General features: G+C 40.4%; 3 protein-coding genes across 4 annotated transcripts in view; 1 reads left to right on the top strand and 2 right to left on the bottom strand.

Moving 5' to 3' along the window:
• Positions 1–28: 28 nt before the first annotated feature.
• LOC128811063 (disintegrin and metalloproteinase domain-containing protein 9-like) lies at positions 29–16,826 on the bottom strand. Its single transcript, XM_053984349.1, has 23 exons — positions 16,719–16,826; positions 16,125–16,319; positions 14,425–14,522; positions 13,485–13,561; positions 12,758–12,836; positions 11,920–11,996; positions 10,892–11,108; positions 10,430–10,495; positions 10,278–10,349; positions 9,770–9,942; positions 9,234–9,318; positions 8,220–8,341; positions 7,205–7,376; positions 6,284–6,373; positions 5,856–6,051; positions 5,625–5,730; positions 5,252–5,426; positions 4,777–4,857; positions 3,988–4,093; positions 3,204–3,336; positions 2,731–2,794; positions 2,341–2,393; positions 29–1,933 (listed from the first exon to the last, which is right to left on the bottom strand). Exons 2-23 carry the CDS (start codon positions 16,192–16,194, stop codon positions 1,855–1,857), a joined length of 2,391 nt encoding a protein of 796 aa, XP_053840324.1. The 5' UTR covers positions 16,195–16,319; positions 16,719–16,826; the 3' UTR covers positions 29–1,854.
• Positions 16,827–18,298: 1,472 nt separating this feature from the next.
• Positions 18,299–23,307, top strand: C8H10orf88 (chromosome 8 C10orf88 homolog). 2 transcript variants are annotated; one of them, XM_053983365.1, is made up of 6 exons: positions 18,299–18,508; positions 18,611–18,802; positions 19,805–19,877; positions 20,431–20,637; positions 21,299–21,768; positions 22,764–23,307. In XM_053983365.1, the coding sequence occupies exons 1-6, from the start codon at positions 18,354–18,356 to the stop codon at positions 22,990–22,992; spliced, it is 1,326 nt and encodes a 441-aa protein (XP_053839340.1). In that variant the 5' UTR covers positions 18,299–18,353; the 3' UTR covers positions 22,993–23,307. The 2 variants fall into 2 exon arrangements, with proteins under 2 accessions (XP_053839340.1, XP_053839341.1); XM_053983366.1 differs by lacking the exon at positions 18,611–18,802.
• Positions 23,308–24,540: 1,233 nt separating this feature from the next.
• Positions 24,541–26,104, bottom strand: part of DMBT1 (deleted in malignant brain tumors 1) — a 70,477-nt gene continuing 68,913 nt past the window's right edge. The window contains 2 exon segments of the mRNA XM_053983983.1: positions 24,541–24,713; positions 25,659–25,927. Of these exon segments, the coding sequence (XP_053839958.1) occupies positions 24,541–24,713; positions 25,659–25,927 (442 nt within the window).

Consider the following 26,104-nt stretch of genomic DNA (forward strand, 5'->3'; position numbering starts at 1 on the left):
GTTTTAGTAATTTTTTACCTGGTTCTGGTTTTATCCATTTTTTACCCGGTTCTGGTTTTAGTAATTTTTTACCTGGTTCTGGTTTCACCCATTTTTTACCCAGTTCTGGTTTTAGTAATTTTTTACCTGGTTCTGGTTTTACCCATTTCTTATCCGTTTGTGGTTTTACCCATTTTTTTACCCGGGTCTGGTTTGACCCATTTTTTACCCGTGTCTCGTTTTACCCATCTTTTACCCAATTCTGGTTTTGCCCATCTTTTACCCAATTCTGGTTTTACCCATTTTGTAACCAGTTCTGGTTTTACCCATTTTTTACCCGGTTCGGGTTTGACCCATTTTTTACCCAAGTTTTACCCAGTTCTGGTTTTACCCATTTTTTACCTGCTTCTGGTTTGACCCATTTTTTACCCAAGTTTTACCCAGTTCTGGTTTTACCCATTTTTTACCCCACTCTGGTGTCACAATAAGTGCGAGAATTCTCTTCAGTGCACCCCGAGTGTCAAAGGCTGAGCCATCCCCGCGTGCCCAGCGGTGCCTTTTGTGATCACAAAACAAAGATACAACCAAATGTGCTGCCCCTGAGAATTTATTTTAAATTGTAATAAATAAAATCAATCTCATATTACATTTGAGGTCTAAATGACAGGGATATTTAATAATAACAGTTTGATATTCTGAGGGATTAAGGAAGAGGACACTTCCCTGGAAGACACAGACTTTTTGCCAGCAATCTCTTTTGGGTTCTTTTTTTCCACCTCTTCAGTGATGTGGCCATCTGAGGTGTTGGAAATATTCTCTCGCTGAGGCAATCCTGTAATTTATTCACTCTTTTTCCAGCTTGTACTCTGAAATTTGCATGAGCACAGGCAGGGTGTGCTGCAGTCCCCAAGGACAGGTGGATCCACACCCACAGCTCTGTTCTTGGCAGCGAGGTGCTCTCTGCACTGCAGCTGCTGCTCCTTCTGGTGGAGACTTTTCCCTGGATTTCCTGCATCCATCTCCTACACAGAGACAGCTGATGGAGGCCTATTTGGAAAACGATGTCACTCCACACATCCTCTTTGAAATCAGTGCTGGTTTCTAACTGTCCCATTTAGAATGACAAAAGTTAAATCTGTTGCTTTTGTAGTGGAATCAGTTTCTAGGAAAAATGCCAAGCTGCAACCCCCATTAAACACTGAGCCACTGTGGAGCTGTAGAGGTATTTCCCAATATCCCATATTTTCTGTAACAGAGATGGATGTGTTCTTTCAGGCTCAGGGCATGACCTACAGAGTTTCTGGTGTCCCCAGGCGAGGTTACTTTTATAAACTACCTGAAATGGAAGCTGACACGGCTGGTGGGTTGTGAGAGGTGGGCTCTGGGCCCAGCTTTGGTAGGGCTGATGGCAGGCAGGTGTCAGAGCAGGGCACAGGGACTGTCCCCAGACCTGGCTCCACAGGCCCTGGCAGCGTCCTGAGGAGAGGAGAGCCCAGGAGGAAAAGTGCAGATCTCCCATCTTTGAATTATGTCTGTGAACAGCTGAATTCACTTCTCTGTGGCCTGAGAGGGAGGCAGCAGCAGGGAGCAGTCCTGTTCTCTGACACTCTCCCAGCTTCAGTCCTGTGCACAGTGAACTTCAGGGTCTGATTCATAAAAGGTGAGGTAGAGGAGGCACAAACACAGCCAGCAGCAAGGAGCAAAACACTGGGCTGTCACCAAATCTGTGCTCAGTGGCCCTTGGCACCCAGGCTTTCCAGGAGGGACGTGCTTTCCAAAGGCATTTTGGCTGCACAAGGAGAGCACTGAAGTCCTTTAATTTGTTTTTCAGGCCAGTCACTTGTCAGAATTGGTTGAGGGCTCCCAAGAAACATTTCAGACAACTGGTCTGGGTGGGACTGGAGGTCGTTGAGGTCCTGAGGAAGCTGCAGGAAGCTGGGTTTGGACTGGCTGCCTGAAGTGTGGAAAACACATTGTGTTTAGCATTTCATGACTTGAGACACCTGACATTTCTAAACTGGTTCTTTACCTTTTTAACCAGTTTCTAGCATTTCCACCTACCTCTCTCTGCCCCTTCCTCTCCCTTGCAGCGTTTACCTGTGTTTATGCCAACATTTTTCCTTTAATCCTTTAATCTATGATTGATGCTACATGAAAAATCTATTAATTAAATCTAATGAATCTATTAATTTATCGAATTAATTTAAATTTAATTTCCCTATTAATTAAATCTAATCTTTAATCTGTTTCATGATTCTGCATGAAAAATCCCCCTAAGCAGGACACAGGACATCAGTGACTTCACTTACAGCAACATAAACATGGGAAGATGAAGTGAAGAAGGTTTTAAACACTACAAACCTTGTGCCAGGAAAATGCAATATGGTAAAAATATTGTGACTTGATGCAGCAGGCTGGAAAAAACATTGCAGAAAATCAGATTAGCAGAAAACACAAAGTGTAGATGATTCTTCAGTATTAACCTAAGGTCATTTTAGAACTGGTTCTCATTTGCTGGGGCTTTCTTCATATTATCTTGCAACATTTTGTTTTGATAATTTTTATTCAGTTTTATCAGAACTAGACCCACAACCTGGCTAAGCAGCATCTCCAGTGTTTGGCCTAAGAAATAATGGAGGTGGTTTCAATGTATCAGAAAGTCACAAAGTCATGATTAATTGTGTTGGAGAAAAGGCACTGTGCAGTTTGGATTACCCAACATGAAATAATCCAGGACTCCATCTATTTTACCTGATTATTTCCTGTTTCATGACTTGCTCTGTTGCCTTGCTTTGGTTCCTGCCCATTGTTATCCCTGAAAGAGAAACCACATCATCAGGAAATCCTTCAGGGATGCAGCATTTTCCAAGGACAAAGCTACAGCTCAGAGCTCTGGATTCTGCTTTGAGTCCATCCTGTTCTGGACTTGACAGGCAATTTCAATATGCTCTGCCCCTGTGTCCATACAATGAAATTATCAACAAAAATTAGGAAAGTGCAATGGATTTGGGAAAAAAATGCTTGAGAACAGAGTGGAGTGTCTGGATTGCACTTCCAAGGAGCAGGGGATGTGCTGTTAAACTCCCCACTGCTGCTATTAGCAGGGCAGTCCTGTACTTCACGAGGTGTGGATTTTTTTGTGCAGATAAAGCATCCACCTGCCTTGCTGCACTGACCTGGGGCACCCTCTCATGTTGGAGTAGCACCTGTAAGAAGGGAAATACCTGTGCTGTCCTCTGCTTTTCCTGCAAAGTCTTCTCCTTATTGCATCACGTTTTAATACTGCTACTGCAGTGAGGATGGCTACAGGCAGCACCAGGAAGAAGAAAATCAGCAGCCCATCCCGAAGTGATGTATCTAGGGAAAAAGAATTGAAACCGTGGAATTTAAAATCACTTAAAAGCTATTCAATCTTTTTTTTTTTTTTTTTAAGTACAATCTTCAAATTGTTGTAGAATAAAATTAACAACTTCACTGAAATTTGTAACATGTTGCAATCAGAAAAGTAGGATTTGGCCTTGTGCTATTACAAGTTCTTTCTGCCTTACCCACCCTATGTATATGCAACGTTTTTCCTTTTCCATAAAATGTTTTCAATAATTCTGAAGCAGACAAATTCATTTTGTATTTGCTTACCACAACTGCTCTGCATGTTTGCTTTGCCTTCCTAAACTTTTAATAAACAGAAAACAATTTTTCCCTTTCCGAAAGTACAAATTTAGTAAAATCCAATGAAGTTCTGTAGAAATGAACACAGATTTTCCTCAGAAAATTACAGATTATGAACTTTGCTTTTAGACAAAGAGATGGAGAACACTTTGTGTGTAAAGGCCAGTGAGAGCTATTTAATTATCAAATAATAATGTTTGTTCTTCCAGTCACTCCATGATTTGGCTCGCATGCAATAGAAAAAAACATGAGTATGTTATTAGTAGATTATTTTTATGTTATCACTAGATTATTTTCTCAGCCCCTGGGGCAGAATGAGGGCCAGTTTCAGTGTCCTACCTGTGTGAGCTGGACCACTGTCAACACTGCCACCGTAGCCAGAGTGGTTGCAGGATGGAGGGGCCCATCCCCGGTTGCAGTGGCAATTCCCGTTGTTGTTACACACCTACAGCCCAAACAAGAGGGAGCCATGAGTCAGGCAGGGACAGCTCCCATTGCTGTCACACCCCTGCAGCCCAAACACGGGGATTAGTCAAACAACACCACCCTGAGAGTGGCCACTCAAACCTTCGGCATGGATTTGGAGTTCCATGCATGGAATTGCATGTGGAAATAAAAAATACTCCATAGTATTGCATAGAAATACATGAAATATTAACTGGGAATAAGCTCTGCCCCTCCATCACACCCCAAACCACTGAGGGATTCTGATACCCCGTGGTAATTCTCTCTAAGTTAACATTTGTTTTATTTGCCTGCAATTAATCACAGTCCAGAAACCTTCTTAGTTTTACAACCTTTGGACTCCATTTTGATTTTTCACAGAGACATGTATAAATCAGGAATTACCAGACTGTCATCCTCAAATGAATATTTTCCTTTTGCAATTCACCAGCTCAGTAATATTAAAAAAAATTCCCTTGGGAAATTCAGATGAAATGCCTCTCAGTGTTAGTGCTAAGGGGTTTGCAGTGTTCTGGCAACATGAATTACAGGTAAAATAAGTGGATTTAACTTTTAATACAGATCAGAACAAAGCAAAGCCACCTGCTTTGCTTTACTGGTTGTTGCTTAAATGCAGGGAATTTGCACAGTCTAGAAACAGGACACAAAGCACCATCTACTCACCCCGTTGTTATTACACTTCTGCTTTACATCACAGCTGTAGCCCAGATATCTTGCATCAAGACATTCAAAACCTAGACAGGCCTGCAACAACTAATTAGTGTCTTGCAAACACAAAACTTTAAAAAAATCCCATCTTTTTATAAATATACTATATAATTGCATATGTTTACAAGTCTGCAGCTTTCACTTACATGTTAAGAAAAAGGACTAATACAACATTCAGTATTTCAGAATTTTATAACTTTATTCATTTCAGGTTTGCCTAACTCTGTGGATGCACTTTGATGGAATAATTTGAATGACTGATAATGTAGCACCCCAGTTTTTGAAAAGCTAATGAATTGTTTGCATGTATTAATCTCAAAAGATTTTTATTGTGTTACGGCATATGAACAAGAGAGCCCGGGAATGTTTTTGGAAGTTCAGAACCTTCCACCTGGAATATATTCTGTCAGTCTGCCATAATTCCTCTTACCTTGTTCTCTCCACAGGCTGTCCCATCATGAACTTGGGCAGGATCAGGGATATCTGATCCTAGGTCAAAGTCAGAGGACCAGCATAAAACCCCGGATGCGTTATTGACAACGCTCCAGGCTGGGAGGTTTTGAAGACTGACAGACGTGCACTGCAGCTTCCCACACAGACTGTGCCTGTATGGAATAAAGGATATCAGAGACAAGGTGAACAGATAAAAATCAGTATCAGTGCAAACCCATTCCAACTTTTCAGCTTGCATTTAAAAAAAATATTCTTTTAACTCTCTCACTTCAAGGCTTTGGAATAAATAATTTTTTTTTTTTTTTTATATTGAAGATTTTAGGATTAGCTTTTATTTGGTGGTGACTTACTGGATAGGGCATTTCTTGTACACTCCACCTTTCATCCCACAGTTTCCAAACCTATCTCCTTTAATATTTGCTTTTTCAAAGCATATATCAGGTGCTTTTCGTGCCCCTGTAGAAAAAAAAGAAAAAACAAACCAGTGAATCTCAGTAGGGTGTCTGAAAAATACCAGAAAGAAAAATTGGAACTGTCTATCAGGAGCCTACAAATGGGTTCACATTAAATGCCAACCATACCTTTGCCATAGATAGATTCACACTGTGAATCAAAGCTCTGGCACACTCCATAGTAGCAATAAGCCTTGCTGCTGCTGCATGGGTGCCCATTCATGATGTAAACATCATCTGGGCAGTAGGCAGTGCTTCCATTGCAGTACTCAGGGAGATCACAGACATCCTGCTTTGCTCTGCACTCTGCTCCTGCCACTTGAAACTAGGACCAGAGAGGGAGAACCCTGTCAGTATTGCAACAGAGGAAGTTCTAGAGTGATACAAAGAGAACTGGGAACATTCAGTGATTTTAAAGAAGACAAATTCTCTTCTTACATGCTCTCTTACTGGTGAGTGTCATTTGAAAATGTGTCAAGAGGACTAGGATAGCTCTTTTCAAACATTACAAAATCTCAGTGAGTAGTAACAATTTAGTTTAATAAAGCATTGCCTACCTTGCAGTTTTTGCAGCACAGTCCTTGAGCACATTGTGAGCCAGGTGTGAGTTTGCAGGTGGCAGCATCACAGCAGGGGTTGGAGCATTCCTGAGAACATTGGAAGGGGGATACTGCTTTATTTATACAGCCAGCAAAGTACTCACCAGTCCACGTGGATGGACAAGCCAAAGTTTAAATAACTGTGTCAGATTCTCACGTTCTCCTGCTTTAAAAAGAACCAGCAGACACTGTTGCTGTGTTTTATTTGTACAAGTTTTATTTGTACAAGTCAGCAGAAAACACCTGCTGTGATGGGTTGCCAATGGAACCAGGGCTTGCTGGCAGCCTTTTGATTTATTGCTGCCTTTTCTGAGACACTTTTACCTTCTGAAGAATGAGCCAATACCTCCCATTCTTGGAGGGACATTTTGACAATGCAAATGTGACTCTTAAAAGTCATTTTGTGTAGGCACAGTTGAAGGGTTACAGTTAAAAAACCTGTACATGTTCTATAGATAAACAGTCTCTGTCATGGAACAGAAACATCCATGATGCCAAAACCAGCACAAAACCCAGTGGTGCTCCCACACACTCTGCTCTGAATTTCACCTCTTCCTCAGCATTCTCTTTGCCTCAATGTTATGTGAAGTCCAATAGTCCTTAACTGAGTCCACATCAAAATCAAAGCATGATTTTAAACTTTGACTAATATTTATTTTGATATTGCTTGCAAAAATGCAAAATTACAAGGAAAACTCCTCAGAAAATAATGCAATTAGGCCAGTGTTATATAAAAATATAAAAATATAAAAATATAAAAATATAAAAATATAAAAATATAAAAATATAAAAATATAATATAATATAATATAATATAATATAATATAATATAATATAATATAATATACAACAAGTATCCAGCTCAATTTCATGCATTACCTGTGGTTTGCCACAGTCACATTCTTCATTTTTATCGACCACATTATTACCACAGACAGGCTCTTTGTACACATTACTTGTTTTGGGAGGATTTCTAAGGCAGTTTCCTCCTCCGTTTAGAATAAAGGCTTCAAAATCATCAGTGCTACAGGTGCTGAAATTTCTGGATCCACTGGAAAGGATAATATTGTATTATTATAAATATTGTGCTTACAGGAGAACCTACAACTCAAGCTCTTAAAATATTGTTGCTCCATAATAAATATTGTATTTAATAATGCTGGGAGATCATGAAACAGTTAATTTTTATTTTAATTTGCATTAAAGTGCAGTACTAGAAGTTTAAAATATTATTATAATATGAATGCTTTTAGAGGCCAGAGACCATCAGATTATCTATTCTGGTGTCCTGTACGAAACAGGCCTTAGAAATTCCATACTGAGTCTAAAAATGTTTGACTAAAATATATTCTCAGGAAAACATTCATCTTAACTTGAAGTCCCGAAGAACTGAGGAATGCTTCTTCCTAGAGTAGTTTTGTCCAGTGTTCAGTTACTCTGATTTATTAACACAAGTGGGGATAAATAAAATATTATGATTTTTTTCTCTTAAGGGGAAGCCACAGAATAAATGAACTGAAGGAAACATAAGCCAAAAGGTTTTTGTTTTTTTTAATTAACTGTTAAATAATTTGTTGCATATTTGCACAAACCCAGTGAGTACATGTAAAGCATTTTCAAGAGGGTGAAAAAACCCCAGCAACACGCTATTATTAAAAAAAAAAATTCCCAATATATTTTAGGAATGTTACAAATAAACAATGATTGGGTCAGAAAACAAATAAAATTTCATATAAATTAAAATGATGTCAAATACTAAGGCAGTTAATCCACCTCTGTGATCAAACTCCCCATCCACTAAAGCTCTTCCAGATTCATAGGAGTTTCACAGCTTGTAAGGCATAGTCACTGCAAACAAAATAAATTATTAAAATGAAATAACTGGAAATCTTACTTATCTGTGCTGTGCATGATATAGGATGCAGGACACCTCTTGTCATCATGTTTCATTCCCAGATTGTGCCCCAGCTCATGTGCAACCACTGTGGCATGATGTAACATTTTGTTATGATTCAGCTGATAAAGAGAATCAAGTTTAAAAAAGTGAAACCATGGAAAACACTGTTTGGGCCCAGTGATTTACTCCCACCACAAAGCTCTCAGGAACTATGAAGGCAAAATACCAAACTGTATTGTAAGGTGAAAGCAGCAAGGACTGACAATTTGTCACTTTATTTTCAGGTGGGGCTGGATTCTGCCACTCCTTCCCTGAGGATCATATTCTGGATAATAAGTTGGCAGCTGGTTTGGATCACCACTGAAAGTTTTACTCTGTGTGATTCTGTTCTGTTCTCTCTACACTCTTAGACACTGATTTCAAAAGAGGTTTTCAACAACAAATCTACAGCTAAAGAACAGAATCTGTTTCTGAGATTGTCCACAATGTTGTGGCATCCATACTTTAAGGACAGGAACCTCTGGAGTTACTGGTTCTGCCTCAAGGATGGCAAAAAATAGTTTTGTACTAATTTTTAAAATTTTTTTTACTGTTTGCAATCCTATTGTGAGGAATTCCAGACACTTGAGACTACAGTGCATTATGTTCACTTTCTATTATTTAAAGAGTAAAAAATCCCACCATTATTTTGTAGCTGCATTCCCATCCCAACACCTCTGTGGTTATGAACTTTAATGGTATAAGGATGAGATTATGCAATATTGAATTTGATGAATCACAAAAGATGACCAAAAGAATTTGTTGAAGATTAAATGAGCCAAATGGGCTGGAATTTGACAAATAAATTGGGAAGTGCTAAAAACAAACAAACAAACAAAAAAGGTGTAAAATATGCACAAGTCTTTACATAACAAACCCCATGAAAGAAATCAGCCAACTCCAAGACCAGGGTGATTTGACCAAGTAGGTCAAGGACCAGTTTCTTCCATACCCAAGTTATGATGTACTCACAGTGCTGATTGACCCTCCCTGGACATGTGAGCACACAGTACCCACAAAAGCCATTCCAATGGATCCACTGAAAGAGCTTCTCCCTCTGCAACAAGAGCAGTTTAGAGGTGGTGTCAAAAATGGGTTGAAAGTTCATGATTTCTACTAAAAGACACTGATAAGTTGGAAAGAAATATTGCAAGGCAAAATTTGGTCTTCCTGAAGTCAAGAAGGAATTTATCACCACAGCAGGGTTTCATTCTAATTAATAATGAATATCTGAATAACAGCTTGAAAATAATGATCAATGACTTAAGTCTGCTGTGTCACTGCACTCAATTTCAGAAAGGCTAAGGTGGGAAGGGACCTCTGGAGGTCACCCTGGAGTTGATTAACTCTTAAGAATCCATTATAGCTTCTTATCATTTTTCCAGGTTAAACCATTTTGGAAGTGCAGAGGATTTTACTCCAGGTATATTTTAATTAATAGACAAGCCCCAAATCATATACATTAACACTGGCAGCCTGGCTGGTTTTCCCACTGAATGCAAACTTACATTATGAGGTGACCAACATCATTTCTTGAGCGCTTCAGAAGATCTTTCTGTCTCCAAGAAACAAATCTACTCAGCACATCTCCAGCTGAACCATCCATTACAGATATGTGGTTAGCATCTGTCCAAACCTCTAATCCAACCAAAACAATCTGGATGTTTAATGCTCTATACATCTGAAAAAAAAAATATAATTAACATCCCTCAGCTGTTCTGATGGAATTCTGAAAGATGACTTCATTACTACTGAGTAAACAATAAGCTGAACATAGTGACCAGGACATAACTTCAGTTTCTTTGAAACTCAATATATGATATTTGTAATTATAAATGAAATATAAAATATTTATAAATTGCAAATTAAATGAAAATATTTAGACTATAAAATGAAGTATAACTGAAAACACTCTACTTTATGGAAGTACTTAAACATATTTTAGAAAGAAAGCTGCTCTTCTGAACACTATCATAAAATAGAAACTACTGAATCCAGGCAACTTATCTGACCTACCCCATCAACATAATTAATCAGCTCCACTGTTTCCTTTTGCACTGCAGCAGGATCAGAATTCTTCAGCAAAAACTGTAAAATACCATAACAGTGTCAGAGGAGAAAAATTAGCAAAACAGCAAAATGTATTTAGTGTTGGATGATATAATTACCCTGTTGTGATCCACAACCACGAACAATTCCACATAGCTCTTCTGGGGCAGGACAGCTCGCTTCTCCTGCAAATGAGAAAACACAGTAAATTAACATAATGAGTTTGCAACACTGCATTTTGTAACGTGGCCTCAATTTGTGTTAGATTACCACATAAACATCTCTGTGTCAGTAATTCACACCAGGTCAGCCACTGGGATGCATGAGCTGAATGGCAGCTTGTGCATTTCATGTCCTACCCACGGCTGTCCTGGCCAGACTCTGCTCTGTGAGCTGTGTGAGATCCCATTGTGCTGATCTTCTGTTCCAGGATTTCCTCAGCAGGGCTCCCACCAGCTTGGTGTCCATGGAAATGAAGGCCACAAAGAAATGTCCTGCCAGGCCAATCCCACCTGTGCCAGAGCAAGAGCCCTGGAGATGCCTTGGACTGCAGCTCAAGGGACAAACAGAAATATATTTACCCTGAGGAGCCTGTCCCTGCTGGAGGTACTGTTTGATGAAAATGTGTATTTCACAGACTGCTTCACAAACATCTCATGCTCCAGGCTGCCATTCAGCACCCCACAGTGGAAGGGGATACCCTGCTCATCTTCCAATTCATAAAGCACATGTTCAAATGTGCTGGGTGTGTTGAGGGGCTCCATTCCGTACCATTTGCCTCCAATGTAGAGAATTCCCCTAACAATCATAACAGAATGAAACATTATTTCATCATTTTTCCCCTCGTGGTTATGACTAGATGAATGAATAACAGCTGGATACTTAGACACTATGTTGAAATAAATTATTATTTGAAATCATATTAATATGGGGGTAAGTTCAAATGACCAATAAAAGATAAACCAGAACTTATTTAAAATACTCAACAAGTTAGGGCTTCTTGAATCAGTTAGAAAAGGAAGGGGAAAAAAAGAGAATGAAGCCAAATTGTTGGTATATTAGTCTGGACTGTGGGTAGAGAGCTGATGCAAAGGGTCCCTTTCAGCCCTTATCTCTATTCATTTAAAGGCTGCCAGGACATGTCCTAATTTATTGTGAGCAACATCTCTCTGTGAAACTTCACCTGAAAGATACATGAGTGAATTTTATCCTGTTTATGATTTTACTGTATTTGAAACAAAAAAAAGGTTCAAATTTGGACAACATTTTTTCATGGAAATGGTTGGTCTTTTGAAATGTGTCCATTCATAAGACAAAGTTGTCTGCAGAAGTGTTTTTAAGTTCACCAAAAGCTTCATCAAGGTAAGATTTTTTTTTCTACAAAGGTATCTCTGGTCACGACATTTACATCAAGTACTAGAAACCTAAGGTCATGCCCAGGTTCTGCCTATATTTATTACAATTTCTCTAATATTATTTTTTTTTTTTTCCGTGAAGGGATTTTGGAAAAGGGGAAAAAGTGTGAGTTTAGGGAAACTAGAAAACCTATAATGAATTTCAGCTTCATCAAAAGGTGAAATATTAAAAAAAAAATAGGAAGAGAAAATACCTAAGGCCATCACATGTGCTAAGAGCAAGTGTGGAGTCAGCAATTCCTTCAACAGTGCCATGATAATAACAGTGTGTCTGAAATGCAACAAAACCACATAATTAGTGACACAGCAAGGTGGCTGCCTTCAACTGCAAACTTATTTTCTAACTAACTATATTATTTGCATGACATCAGGCCTGGCTGTTAGAAATTTACAGAGCTCCCTACTTGGAAAGTAATCCTGACCTTCTTGGAGGAGAATATCCCTTGACATGAGTACCTGAAGTAGCCTTTGGTCCCTTGGTTCTAGAGCACAGCCAGCTTTTTAGTTTAACCCATCACCATCTTTTATATTTTTATAAAATTTTTATAGTATTTTTATAAAATTGTAAAATATTTTAATATTTTAATCTACATTGCTCATCCTGCTTAAGAACTGCTTTGAGGAGATCTTTCATGCACAAACCACCCAATTAGGTCTCACTGAGCAGTTTAAAGATGAAATTAAATTTAGAAGTATTTATAAGGCTTGTTTGATACAGGATGTAAAAACTCTAGAGCTTTGATGCTGCCATTGTACTTTAAATTGCATGTTATGCAAAGGTGGCTCAAATTCAGGCTTGGCATAATCTCCTGGCAAATCCTTTCACACCTGGGGGAACAGGAGTGCTGCACCCCACAAACAGCCCAGTCCCTCGTGAACCTCATCTTTAGACCACTGGTAACTGCTAAACAGAAATGCTCCACTGTGAAAACTCACAAAAGTCTCATTCCCACCAATTATATTTTTTCTTGGCTTCCCTGGTTTTTCAGAGAAAATTCTGACACAAAGGGGATGTTTTATTATGTACTATACCTCATTTTTGGATGGTGTTGCCTGCAGTTTCCCATTTTCCCCATATGTGTACAGCTTAAAGTCATCACTAAGAAGTTTTCTGGAAACAAAAATAAACTACTGCTCTTTTAATGGTCTAGAAACAAGGAACAAGTCAAGAGTCCTGATAAATGCTACATTCTGTTAGCAGCACACTCAATGTTAAATTACTATTAAAATCCAAGCACATGAAGCAAAATACTTTAAAATGAGCTGGATTTTTTGAAAAATAAGTTATTTTGAAATTTATTATTATTTATTTTAACTAAAATATCCATAGAGAATCTAAGCAGACTCAGTTGCATAAGGACCTGGCCTATTACAGGCTCAGGAATGAGGAATAAGAGAAACAGAAACATTTCTTAAAATACAGCAGAGCTAAAACCCCTATGACCTGCTAATAAAAACTAATATTGAACTGAATTCTAATTTTTCCTAAGGATTTTCTTAAATGTACTGTCTTGCACTGCTAATAAAAAAATAATCAAAATAAATTTCTTCAAAGCTAGAAAAACTATTATTCCCTTCTATTTGCAAGATATTACCATAACAGAGACACTACATTAAACAGTATTTAACAGAGTTGTTTTGTAGTTGCTACAATCTGGCATTTAAATGGTTTCTTCTGAATTTTTTCAGTATAAAAATGCTTCTCTTTATGCAACTAACCCAGAAACAAGACAATTCCTTAGAACACTCTATCACATACTTATTTTTCTTCAGCTTTAGGAGGTATGTTCCATTTCTGGTTTTAACTGAGTAAGATAGACTGTCATCTGAATGCTCCTGAAAACAGAACAAAAGACATCACTTAATTAGGTGATTTTTCTATTGGGTTTTGTTTATTCCATGTTTTGCTTGACAAGAGAGGCCCAACTACTGTGTATGTTTTAAGTAAACAACCCCAAGACTCCTAACTCTCAGGCTTCCATATTTCAAACTCTCAGCAGCAAAGTGAACATTCTTTCCTACGTAAAGTGTAAATGCCATGAATCTATATTTTCATTTAGGCAGGAGGGCACAGTCCATGAATGCCCTCTTTGCTAAGTACCACATCATGCTTTGTGACACTCCTTCTGTAAATCAGATAAACGACTCCCAGTCTTTTATCCCCTAATTGGTTTGCACAAAGATGACTAATGTTGTTTCATTAACAGTTACTTCAGTAAATGAACTCGGTATCTGGCACAAAGGTAAGTTACCTCAGAACTGGAGAATTGAGGCTCAGGTTTCTCTTCTAACTCATCTCTTAACCTGTGCCACTCAGTGGGACCATTTGTATCCTTTGGGTGCTACATGGCTGAAATCCTCTGGTTATTATCCAAAGACCAGAACACGGACAGCATGGATGTTAGCTCAAGTTCAACATCTAATCTGACTCAGAAGAAATGAAAATATGCTTCATGTCCCTTCTCACGTCTGTCTTACAAGGCCATTAACAGGATTAGAAGCTTGGAAGGCGCTCAGAGTACAATCACAGGCCTTTGTGGGAACAAATTTACTTAAAACTTGTTGAAAACACTAAGAATCAGAAGAGAGAGCATGGGGCACATTTCATTACAAAAATCTCTGTATACCATCCATTGTGTGTGTGGAATGGAGGACAGCGTTTTGACAATCAGAAAAAAAAGAAAATCAGAATAACAAACCTCATGAGAAAATGGGGGATGTTTCTCTCTGCCTGTCAGACTTCGAGGAATGATTATTTCTAATGTTGAAAGTCTGGATGTGTGTTCAGAGAATATACCTGAAAATAGAGTTTGAAATTGGTAAAGAATCAGAAAGGATAAGGCATTAAGTGAAACAATTCAGGAATGATCAAACTGACTGTAAAAAAAGTTACTTCAGATTAAAGCTGGGGTCTTCCAGAGCACACAAAGAAAAACCATCAAAGCCTTTAAACAAAATCTTAATTCTCTCATATTCTGGATTATAAACTTTGTGACTTTGTCATTTTTTCCTTCCATGACTGACACTTTTAACCTGATGTACCACAGCAAATTGGTGCAGCTGGCCTTCTCCTTTCTCCACTGTCCTGAATAAGGAGCACTTTTAGTTGTCCTCTGGATACAATTTGTCCAATTCCTGTGTGGAAGAAAACGTGGCTCACCACGCTGCCTCCTGCCATTGCCTAATCTTGCATTTTGTTTGTTCTAGCAACAGTCAGATCTTTGCAAAAGGTTTGTAGCCTTTTACATGATATCAGAATTATCTCCAGAACAACATGCTAATGCAGGAAGCTAAAGATAAGAAGGCTGCCAAGTATCTGGTTTCAGGTAAGTGGTTTTATAAAGACAAAAACAATCTCCAGTGACTTTTTAAAAAAATGTGTGAAGCTGAATTAATCTTCCTTTTTCTTCTCTGCTCATCAACTGGTTTGATCAACAGAGATACAACCATTGCTTTTAAACAGAATCAACAATAACACGAGTTTTAACAATGGAAGTGGTTTCTTATTTATTAAATTGTTCTTTTTTAAGGAAACAGAGAGATTTCTTCACATTTATAGTAGTACAAAGTCACCCTCAGCTTCCCCATTCCTCTGAAAGGAATTCATAATTGCAAAAACGTCACACAACCAGCCATTCAAAGTGAGGAGGGTTCTCCAGTGTAATGATGATCTCTACCTGCTAGATAGCATCAGGATTTTTAAAAGGTAGGTGCAGGTAGCATATGTTTAACAGTACAGGCTGCAATTGCAGTCAAAATGTGGAAGCTGGTATTAGCAAACCGGTCTGGAAAGAGTATCAGCACTTGATATTGTGATTTCGCTCTTAATCTTCAATAATTTTATTATCTAAATCACAAAATCCATTCTGTTTCATGAGTGAAGTGTATGTTGAACTAACCATGGAGATGATCTTTTAACAATTCAAATTTTGACACCTGAAAATAGGAAACCATCTTTGATACATGTCATAAAAATACCAGTTTCCAAGAAACATTTCAGGTGTTACACTTAAATCTAAAATGTGAAGCCAAATCGTAAATGGAGATGAGTTAATGAAAAATTCCAATTAAATTGTAGGAATTTCCCTCACATCAGTGAAGAAGAAATATTTTTCTACAGTGTCTGTTATTGATGAGAGTGACAGCAACTGCAGTTGTCACAACCAATGTCCTGCATAGAAAATGATGGGTTTACATACCTATGATATCCAGGAGGAAAAAAACCCACAAAGAGCTCAACTATAAAAAGTTTCAACCTGTAATCTTTTCCAAGATTCCATCAATGAGCAGGGCTGCACAAGGAGAGCTGTGGCTCAATGTTAAAGGTGTGCATCATTACAGTCAGGGTCCAAGCAGACTTGGAGAAACTTTCTGAATATGTAAAAAAAAGAAAGCTTACCTTTCATCCAAAAAGGCTTTCCAGTTAAAATTAGTCCAAAAGTGAACAAAAAGAAGCTGTGCATTAACATGACTCCCCAGAGAAACTACTCCAGCATCTGAGCTGGCTCTGGCTGCTCTGCAGGGAACCAGAAGAATGAGAACCGTCTGCTCCGAAGGTAAACAACAGAAAAAGCTCTCTGATACTGCATCTCTGCTGAGGAAATGGGAAGTAAAATTTAATCCACTAGGCTTGTGAGAAAACTGGTCAGACAGCCTAATGCAAATAAAAAGCAGCACATTCTTAAATGCTGATTGGAGAGTCCTGTGTCAGGATCAAACTGGTTTATTCTAAAGGACTTTGATCCCACGGAGAGATCATATGAGATTAGAAACACAAAATACTGCTACTGACAAATACAGTGTTAGGATGTTTATCCTGGCTACTGCCAGCTCAATAAAAAACTAGTGTGGATCAATTTATTCTTTGAAATTTTACCTTCTTGTCTTCTATTTTTAAATCCTTACTTTTAAATATAATGCATATGAACACATGAAAATCCCCAAAACAGAGGTTCTACCCAGTCCCTTCTATGTTAAACACAATTCTCCTCACCAGAAGTCCATAATTTTGTGCAGATCATTGCTCTTCCAGGATCAGAGTCATCTTCCACATAACCACATTGTCACCAAGAGCAGAAAAGAAACGCTTCTAAAACTGGATGAGTTTGCAGTGCATTTCAGAAGTATCACACGCATTTAGAAACACAAAAATGAGGCTGAGACAACACACTCAAACATTTACATTAATTAATTTTAATGAATTATTTGATTAAAGCAGAGAAAATTCCGTTTTCCATTGCTGGTAAATCCTATAAAACAATGCCTTAAGTGACAAAAAGCAGAATGCTTGGCTGTATTTGCAGCATTAGTTTGTCAAAGCCCGTTCAGGTCAGTTTCCTGAGAGTCACAAACTGAGAACAACCTGAACATTCCTGCACTGAGCACTGGTGGAAGCAGAACTCGACACCCCCATTCCCTGGGTCTGTGTCTGCCACAGCCTCAGGAGCAGCATTCCCCAACTCCAGAAGGTGAGATCCTACTGAAAATTAAATGAACTCATCTTTTATTTATGGCCTCTTTTATTCATAGCCTCTCTCCTGTGTGGTGCACTATCAGGACACAGCTCGGGAGAATCCCGCTGCTCCAAATTTTGACATATTAGCAAGTTTCACAGAATCCAAGAATCATTTCAGTTGGAAAAGACCTTTGAGGTATTGAGTCCAACAGGGGAACCTGCTGTGCTGGATCACACTGTGGGAGAAGAACTTTTTCCTAATATCCACCCTAGACCTCTCCTGGCACAACTTCAGGGTCAGTCTCTTCTCCCAAGCAACCAGTGACAGGACAAGAGGACATTGCCTTAAGCTGCACCGCAGGAGGTTTGGGGTGGACATTACTAGGAATTTCTCCTCAGGAGTGCTTTGCCATTGGAATGGGCAGCCCAGGGAGGTGCGGGAGTCAGAAGTGTTTAAGGAAAGCCTGGACGTAGCCAAGGTATGGTTGGCACAGTGATGCTGGGTCATATATTGGACTCGGTTATCTCAGCGGTGTTTTCTACGCGAATTAACTCCGGCTCTCTGCGACCCCATGGCCATTCCCCTGGGCTGAGGGTGCCGCTCCCCGGGCTGAGAGTGCCATTCCCCCGGGCTGAGGGTGCCATTTCCCCCGGGCTGAGGGTGCCATTCTCCCGGGCTGAGAGTGCCATTCCCCGGGCTGAGGTGGCCATTCCCGGGCTGAGGGTGCCGCTCCCCCGGGCTCAGGGGGCCATTCCCGAGCTGAGAGTGCCATTCCCCCGGGCTGAGAGTGCCGCTTCCCGGGCTGAGAGTGCCATTCCCCGGGCTGAGAGTGCCATTCCCCCGGGCTGACAGTGCCGCTCCCCGGGCTGACAGTGCCATTCTCCCGGGCTGAGAGTGCCATTCCCCCGGGCTGAGAGTGCCGCTCCCCGGGCTGAGAGTGCCATTCCCCCGGGCTGAGGGTGCCACTCCCCCGGGCTGAGGGTGCCATTCCCCCGGGCTGAGGGCGCCGCTCCCCCTCCGGCGCTCCCTCAGGCGGTCCCGCCGCTGCCCAGCGCGCACGCGCGGAGCCCCCGCGCTGCGCAGGCGCGTCCCGGCCGCGGCCGCCGCTGAGGGTCGGTCGGTGCCGCTGCCCCGCCCGGCTGTCCCGGCCGGGCGCTGCCCGCGGCTCCGCGATGTCGAGCGGCTGCGCGGCGGCGGAGGAGGAGGCGGAGGAGGGAGGCCGGGAGCCGCGCTGTGTGTCGGCGCGGTGCTCCTGGCCCTGCGCGCCGCCGGGCGGCCTGGCCCGGGCGCTGTGCCTGCGGCGGGGTGCGGGGGACGGCGAGCCCTGGTGAGTGCGGCGGGCGGCGAGAGGGAGCGCCGGGCTGGGCCGGGCGGGAGCGGGGCTGGCGGGACAACGCGTGTCGCTTCCCCCCCCCCCCCCCCCCCGCAGCAGCGAGGCCGTGGTGGCGGAGCGGCGGGAGGGCGGCGAGGAGCCCTGCGAGCTGCGGCTGCAGTGCCGGCCCGGCGCCGAGATGGTGTCCGTGGGGATCGTGAGCCAGGCCCGGAACATGGAGGTGTACGTGGGCGAGGAGTACTGCGGCACCGGCCGGGGACAGAGCCGCGGCACCCGCCCGGCCCCGGGGTGAGTGGCGGGCACGGGCGGGGCTGGGTCCGCGCTCACTGCAGGCAGCCTCGTGCTCTGTGCGTGTCTGTGAGGCGCTCCTGCTGTGCGAGACCTGGCGTCTGTAACAAGGCTGAGAGAACCGAGGTTGTTCGGCCCGGAGAAGACCCTAGAGCCATTTCCACTGCCTAAAAAGGCTGCGAGAGAGCTGGAGAGGGACTTTGGACAAGGGCTCGGAGAGATAGGATGGGGGGGGGATAGCTTCACACTGCCAGAGGGCAGGGTTAGGTGGGATATTAGGAAGAAATTCCTCCCTGTGAGGGTGGGCAGGGCCTGGCACAGGGTGCCCAGAGCAGCTGTGGCTGCCCCTGGATCCCTGGCAGTGTCCAGGGCTGGGTTGGACAGGGTTTGGAGCACCCTGGGACAGTGGAAGGTGTCCCTGCCCATGTCAGGGGTGGCACTGGGTCACTTTTAAGGTTCCTTCCAACTCAGCCCATTCTTGGGTTCTGTGACAGTCTCTTTGATAAGTAGTCATCTTGTACTTCAAAGAACAAGAGAGATTTAAAAAAGAAGGTTTTGTTTTCCCCTTCAATACTTCCTTCCGTGCTTTGCCGGGGGAAATAAAGCAATGCTTCTGTTTTGTTTTGAAGTCATTACATGGCACATCTGCTGCTTAATTAGCTAACTAGAAACCAGTCGACTCAGAGACTCAGGGAGGATGGGTGAATAATGTACTGAACCTCAAAAGCTTCTCTAGTGCACAGTGCAAGCACCCATACAAGAAATTTTTACATAAATGATAAGATTCATTACACGTTGCATATAAACATTGAAGCTGCTATTAGAAAGTAAAAAACAGCTAAAAACTAGAAACTAAAAGTGCTGTTGGAAACCATAAATCTGCATTAGAAATGTGTTCCAATTAGTCTTGTTTCTTATATAAATATTTACTGATATAGTGTATTTCTACAAAAAAAGTACCTTGTAAATTGATGTTACTGCTTGTTTATTTTATTTTTCTAGTGAAACTGAAGAGGTTACTTTATACCACAAGTACCTTCAGTTTGAATGCCCTGCAGCATCCTGTAGAATTAAGGTAGGGAGTTGAACAGCACTGTTTTATTTTTCTTCTATCTTTTTAATCACTTAATTGACTAAATTGCATTGCTCTTAGTAAAATTCTTGGTTTTATACACTTAATCTCTTCACATAATCACTTAAAAATCTGTTGGCTGGTACTTTGTCTTGATGGCAGAGTGCTCCATTTAAATTGGTATCTCAGTTTTTTTTCATGAAGACTATATGATACAGATAATTTAGTCTTAGAGAAAAAAAAAACATAAACCAGATAAACTGCAGATCTATGATTAGATCTGTCAGCTCTAGGGTTAAATAAGCTTGTGAAAATTGTGTGGCCACTACTCTAAAATTCTTAGAAAAACTTTATGTATATTTGGGGTACTCAGGCACCTCTGTTCCAGTCAGAATTTTATGGGGAATAATAGTAAGGAGAAATTGACTTAATTTGGAAAAGAGTTCATCATAATTTTTCCCAAGACTCAAAGAACAATGCATTGTCCTCTATGTACAAAGAAAACATGAAATGGTTTTTCCCCTAACCAAAGTATTTTTTTTCCTTCTTGCAATAGCTGCTCTCCTTTGGTGAGAAACACAGAGTACTCATCAGTAAAATAATTCTAGAAGTGAAAGCAGTGTCTGCAAAACTAGCAACTGATTTTCCTTCACTAGGCTCAAGCATAGATCTAGACAGAGTGCAAACTATAATGGAATCCATGGGATCTAAGTTGTCTCCAGGTGCTCAGCAGCTCATGGACATGGTCCGGTGTCAGCAGAAAGTAAGTCACTTTTCCACAAACACAAACTGGCACTTTGCCAGTTAGGAATGCTCTAAAAAGATTCTGGGGACTTTTAATCCACACTTAATGCCATTTTCATCCTGATTTATCTGTTGCCACTCAGATGAGTGCAGTGAGTAAAGATTGTCTTCTCCAGGATGATGATTATTATTACTATTATTATGCATTGTTGTAATTTTAAGTTTCACTGCTCTCCTGTTGCCTGTTTCCATTGTCACTGCTGGTCAAGGATGGTGGGCATTTTCCCTGGAATGTTTGGGGTGTAGATAGATGGGCTGGTTTGTCTCTTTAATGGTCATTATAACCATGCCACCTTCAACTAAAAGTAAAGTGCTCTCACAGAACATTTACTTTAGATCCTAATCCTGCAAAGTGGGCTGTATCAACAGAATTCTGAATCATCTGATGTTAATAATTCCGTTTTGGAGATACAGCATGGTAAAAATGAAGTCAGTAAAGCTCTTTTCTTACTTAGACACAGGATAATTAACACTTCATATTTACAAGGAACGTAGTTTAAAACTACTTTGAAAATCTTTACTAGTAGAATGCTGGGTTATAAAGTATCTATTGTTATTACTGTATAATTTCCAGTATATTTGAAATCTCAAATACTCAAATGGGTTTTTCTCCCCATCAGAACAGTTTCCCTCTTGGAGACAAACTCAGTTGGATCATGGGGAGAAATTCTGACTTTGGAGGTGACCGTGCAATAGATGGAGTGCACAGTGCAGCTCTGCAGTCATCACTGAGTCCGTCAGCCAGTGAACCTTTGCCTGTTAAAAATCATTTAACAAGTGAAGCAGTGTATAAAGATTTAAAAATAACTCGTGATCTGAACTCAGAGGTACCTGAAAGAGAGAATACTTTGGATTCTGAAAGACTTCCTACCCAGCAAAATGCAGTTGACCTCAGGAATGATTTGAAAGTCATGGGATCTTTGCAAATGCAGCAGCAAGCAGGTGAAACTCCAAATGTGGCCAACCCACAGGTGCTTCTTCCTTTTCTTCAAAACTTGTGCACTCAGGTGAATCACCTTCGGCTCAAGGATGGAGAGAGGCACCTTGGGAAGAGTGCAGTGCCTAAAGCAGAAGGTGTTCAGAGTGCTGGGTGAGTTAAGCTTGGTGAATCTCTCAAAGTAGTATTGACTATTTACTGACAAACTTAAACAAAATGTGCAATGTAAGCATTTTCTTCTCATCAGCAGCAATAGTGAATCTTAGAATACGTGGTTTTGAAGGCTGTGGTGATGAACATCACAAATTTTCAATTTCGCAATTTTTTGTAGGAGTTTTTTAGAAGAAGTCACATCATTTGTTTTTACTAAACTGTTTTTTATTCTACCTCCATTTAATCTAATTTAAAAAGGGTGTTTCTTCATCCTTTTTATCATCATACACATTTAGCTTGCCTTTCTCATCTACTATAATTTCATTTTGATTACTTTTACCCCTAAATTCTCACATCTTCCCTTTTTCACACAATGTGGCACAATCTTTCTGCTGTAGAAAGATTAATCTGTATCATCCCACTGATGATAATCTGTATCATCCCACTGATTTTCCTGTTCCTCCTCACTTGTTGCATTTACAGTGCAGGTGTCACAGTTAGCCAGTTTGGTACCTCAGGAACAATAGTGGAATGTAGGAATCAGGATTTAATGGAGACTGAATATCTCAGCTCCAGTATTTTTAAAGAATGTAGATGCAAACCCAGAGAGTTGCACAGTTTGGATAACTCTTGAAGCACTTTTGCTGACAAGGACAGTCTGCCATGCTGACAGAGTACAAACTCTGTGTATATTGGTGACTTGTGTGGATTCTGTTTTATGTAATTAAGCTCACTAATGCATATTTGAGCCTTTGAAAAAACAAGGTTGAAAGAAGATGACTATATACAATAGCACTGTTTATGGAAAAAAAAAGAGATTTAAAGTGTGGCAGGGAGGGTATTTTGCTTGTGCTGGAAACCTAATGCCTTCCAAAGTTCATTACCTAATAAATGAAATTTTACATTTAAAAGATGTTCAGTTGCCCAGATCTTTATATTGCCCCTTGTCATTAAGAAATAGGTTATACTTATTCTTATCTTTGCTCTTCTTACAGAGTGGAACAACAGCCTATTTGCTCCTATTTGGAAAAGATCATTTCAAAAAACCTGGATCTGATGGAGAAAAAACTAATGGACTATATTGACTGCCAAATCCAGGCTCTTCAGACACACATAGACAATAAAATGTTTCTCTTGATGGACTTGGTTCAGAACTCAAAACCAAACAAAATTTCTGAAGCACACTATGATTCTAACGAGGGGTTTTCTAATGGAGAGAGGTAGAGGGTTTCAATGTGAATACCTTGAGTAATTACACTTCACAAAGCTTAGTATTTATGCAGTTAAAACTATGAAGAACCTCAGTGTTGTTAACTTACATTTTGTTACTGTAATTCTATCCACTGTTGTACACACTTGTTAGTTTTATGAAAGATCTTAAGAATATGGTTTTTTTTCCTAAATATAAGAGTTTTGTATGCCCTTTGTGGCTTATTTATTTAAAGAGCATTGCTAGAAGCTGTATGAACAGTCCCCCAGTTCCAGTTTGAACAGTGGAGTACTCTAAATAAACTGAGTTGCTGCTTATCTTTTTACCTACATGTAGTCAGCTCACTTTTTTGGGTTGTGTTAATTTTTGATATCAAGTGTGTTATCAGTAGAACAGAATGCAGTTTGTTCTTTTGCTTTATTTGTACTCCTGTTGAAGACATTTATTGTTCCATCTCTAAAAGGAAGGTTGGATTGTCATTGCCTAATTTGGGCAGTTTATGGAGCTGTCTTTAGAGAGCTGGGGAAGTGTGAACCCAGCCTGGCTTCTTTGGAAGCCTTGTTGGCTGTACAGGCACCTAAATTAGGAATCCAGGCTCCTAAGAGATACCTAAACCAAGACTCTGATACTTCTTTCCCTCCTAAACTGAGTGTGCAGGAGGAAGTGAAATGAATGTGAGCTCAGCAGACTTTGTCCAGGTTTCATTATCCTAAGAAGTGCAAGTACTTCATCCATGGTTCCTCTCAAGTGGCTCTTGTTCCCAGACAGGGTGTGCTGGGGTAGCTCCAGAAGACCACAGGAGTTTTCCTTACTGCATCACACTTCCTTTAACCCATTGGGATCAGTCTGGCTGTCATTTGGGGAGGTAGGACTGTGACTCCAGATCTCTCTTCTGTGGAAGGCTGAGTTTCAAACTTCATTCTGTTTGTTGCTCTTGGATTCTGGGGTGCACCATTTAAATTGGAGGGTGTAGGGACTACCTGGTAACCCCCTCAGTTGGGTGCACAAACACTTTTGGCAAAAGCTATGGAAGCAAGTGTTGACTCAAAAGCAGCATAAGCATGTACAAGCCAGTATCTTTATTTACTCTGCCTGGTATTTTCTTCTCCAGGAAAAGTGATGTCTTTTGAAGACTGTCAGATCCTGATGGTAGTAAACCCACAGAAGTAGATTTGGAAGAGAGGATAATTTGCTCTGAAAAGACATCTTGCAGTTGTCCCTGATCTTAACTCCTGCCAGGTGCAGTTTCAAAGTGATTCAAAAAGAGAAAAAGATTTTTTAAGACAAAAGGATCTTAATTATCTTGTACTTCATACCTGTAAAGGTATAAAGTCTGTCCTGAGGTAGGCACACTTTTTTAACTCAGTGACTTGAGATAGAGTATTAAATTGAGACAGTTCTGGGTTTGGATTTTTTATTTCGTAACAAAAGAAGTTGAAATGGATTTCTGAGTGTTGTTGAGTTGCAATGCTGTTAATTTAATGATTTATCTTTTCCCTCTTCCCTCTCTGGGTGACAAATATGAATAGCAGTTGACACTAAATAGAAATCTCCAGAAGTAGTTAAAGTGACCTCTGGACATTTTGATAGCTGTATCCTCGCTGGTGTTTGTGATGCTTTAGCATCACAGCTACCACAATAAGAATGTTTGAAATTAAAACCACAAATGCCAGAGTGTAGAAGTTGTGTTGTTGCAGGTTTGGTGTTTTTTCAGCTTCTACATCAGCGAGGGATTTTGTGTAGAGAGAAAAATAAAGTGCTTAAAGTTTAGAATACTGTATGATTTAACTGGGAATTAAATAAACATTTTTTCAGATATTTCATTTTACATGATCCACAGAGAGTGCAAATCCTGAATATGTAGTACTGAAGAGTTGTAAAAATTAGTAATAAAACAATCCTACAGAATATAATGATGTTCAGTTATTTGGTATTGCTGCAGCCAAGTTTCTGCCAAGCAGTGCTGTCACCATGAAAGAGATTTGAGATATTTGCTGAAGCAAAGTTGGGCAAAAAAAAAGCAACTTGTGGTTTCAGTGGTTTCCTATTTGCTCCTCAGTAAAACTCATTCTGTTTTATAATATTTGCACTTGAATATTTGCCCTTGAGTTACAGATGTGTTCACTTCCACACATGTAGATGCAAAATCTTTCACTGTTGAAATAAATGGGAACATATCTAAAATATTGCTAGAGTTCAGAAAGGTTAATATTTTTTAAAAAAAGAGAAAATATTCTAATTACTATTAAGGGCAAGATTAATTCTAAATATTTCCTAGCTCTGATATGTGAAAGCAAGTGGCCCAATGTGCTTTTCTCAGGTGGAGCTTTGGGCTCCAGAAAAGTGGGAACAAGCACAGTAGGAGTAGCAAAACAAGCTTTTAAAAATAGCTTTTCCATATTTTGTAGTTTCTCTGTGCTGTCAGTACCCGACTACCCTAGATCAGACTGCAAATGGCACCAAAGCTTATTTGTCTTACAAGCACCTCTGCAGCTCTAATTTAAAGGCATGGTGCTTTTGGTTTCTGCTCTCAAGACTGCCCTTTTTATTCCTGTTCTGTGCATGAAGTGGGAGGATTTAACCTGGCCTAGAGCAGGTCAGCTGTGTTTATTATCTGGAGTACCAACAATAAAACTGAGTGAAGTGCACACATACATATACTTATTTTTTCCCCTTTTACCTGAGTGCTCAGCAGCCCTGAGTTCTCTTTTCAGGCAGATGAGCCCCACCACAGTGTTAGTTTTCCATGTGTATGGAGAGGTGGCTCTTTTCTGCCTGGAGATGCAGCCTCTGGCACAGCGAGAGTTGGTGGTATTGCTGTCACAGATCACAACGTCACACTGGAGATAAACTGATGGGAAGCTCCTCAGGAACCTGAAGGCCCTAAATTTGAATCTGCCATGGTTTTCAAATGCTGGGTAGGTTACCACAGTGTCATCTTTATTGCAGCTGCAAAAGGATGTACAGATTGTTAAAAGAGTCCACTTAGAATAATCATTCTGGCTAAGTGCTGTGAACTGTAACTACAGCATTTAACCAGGGCACTGTTCTTACACGTGGCCATACAGTGATGTGCTTTTTTGCCTTTGCCCAGCATGATGTGGTGCATGTTCTTCCTAGCTCTGT

This window comes from Vidua macroura, chromosome 8 (genome assembly GCF_024509145.1).
Source record: "Vidua macroura isolate BioBank_ID:100142 chromosome 8, ASM2450914v1, whole genome shotgun sequence".
Lineage (NCBI taxonomy): Eukaryota > Metazoa > Chordata > Aves > Passeriformes > Viduidae > Vidua > Vidua macroura.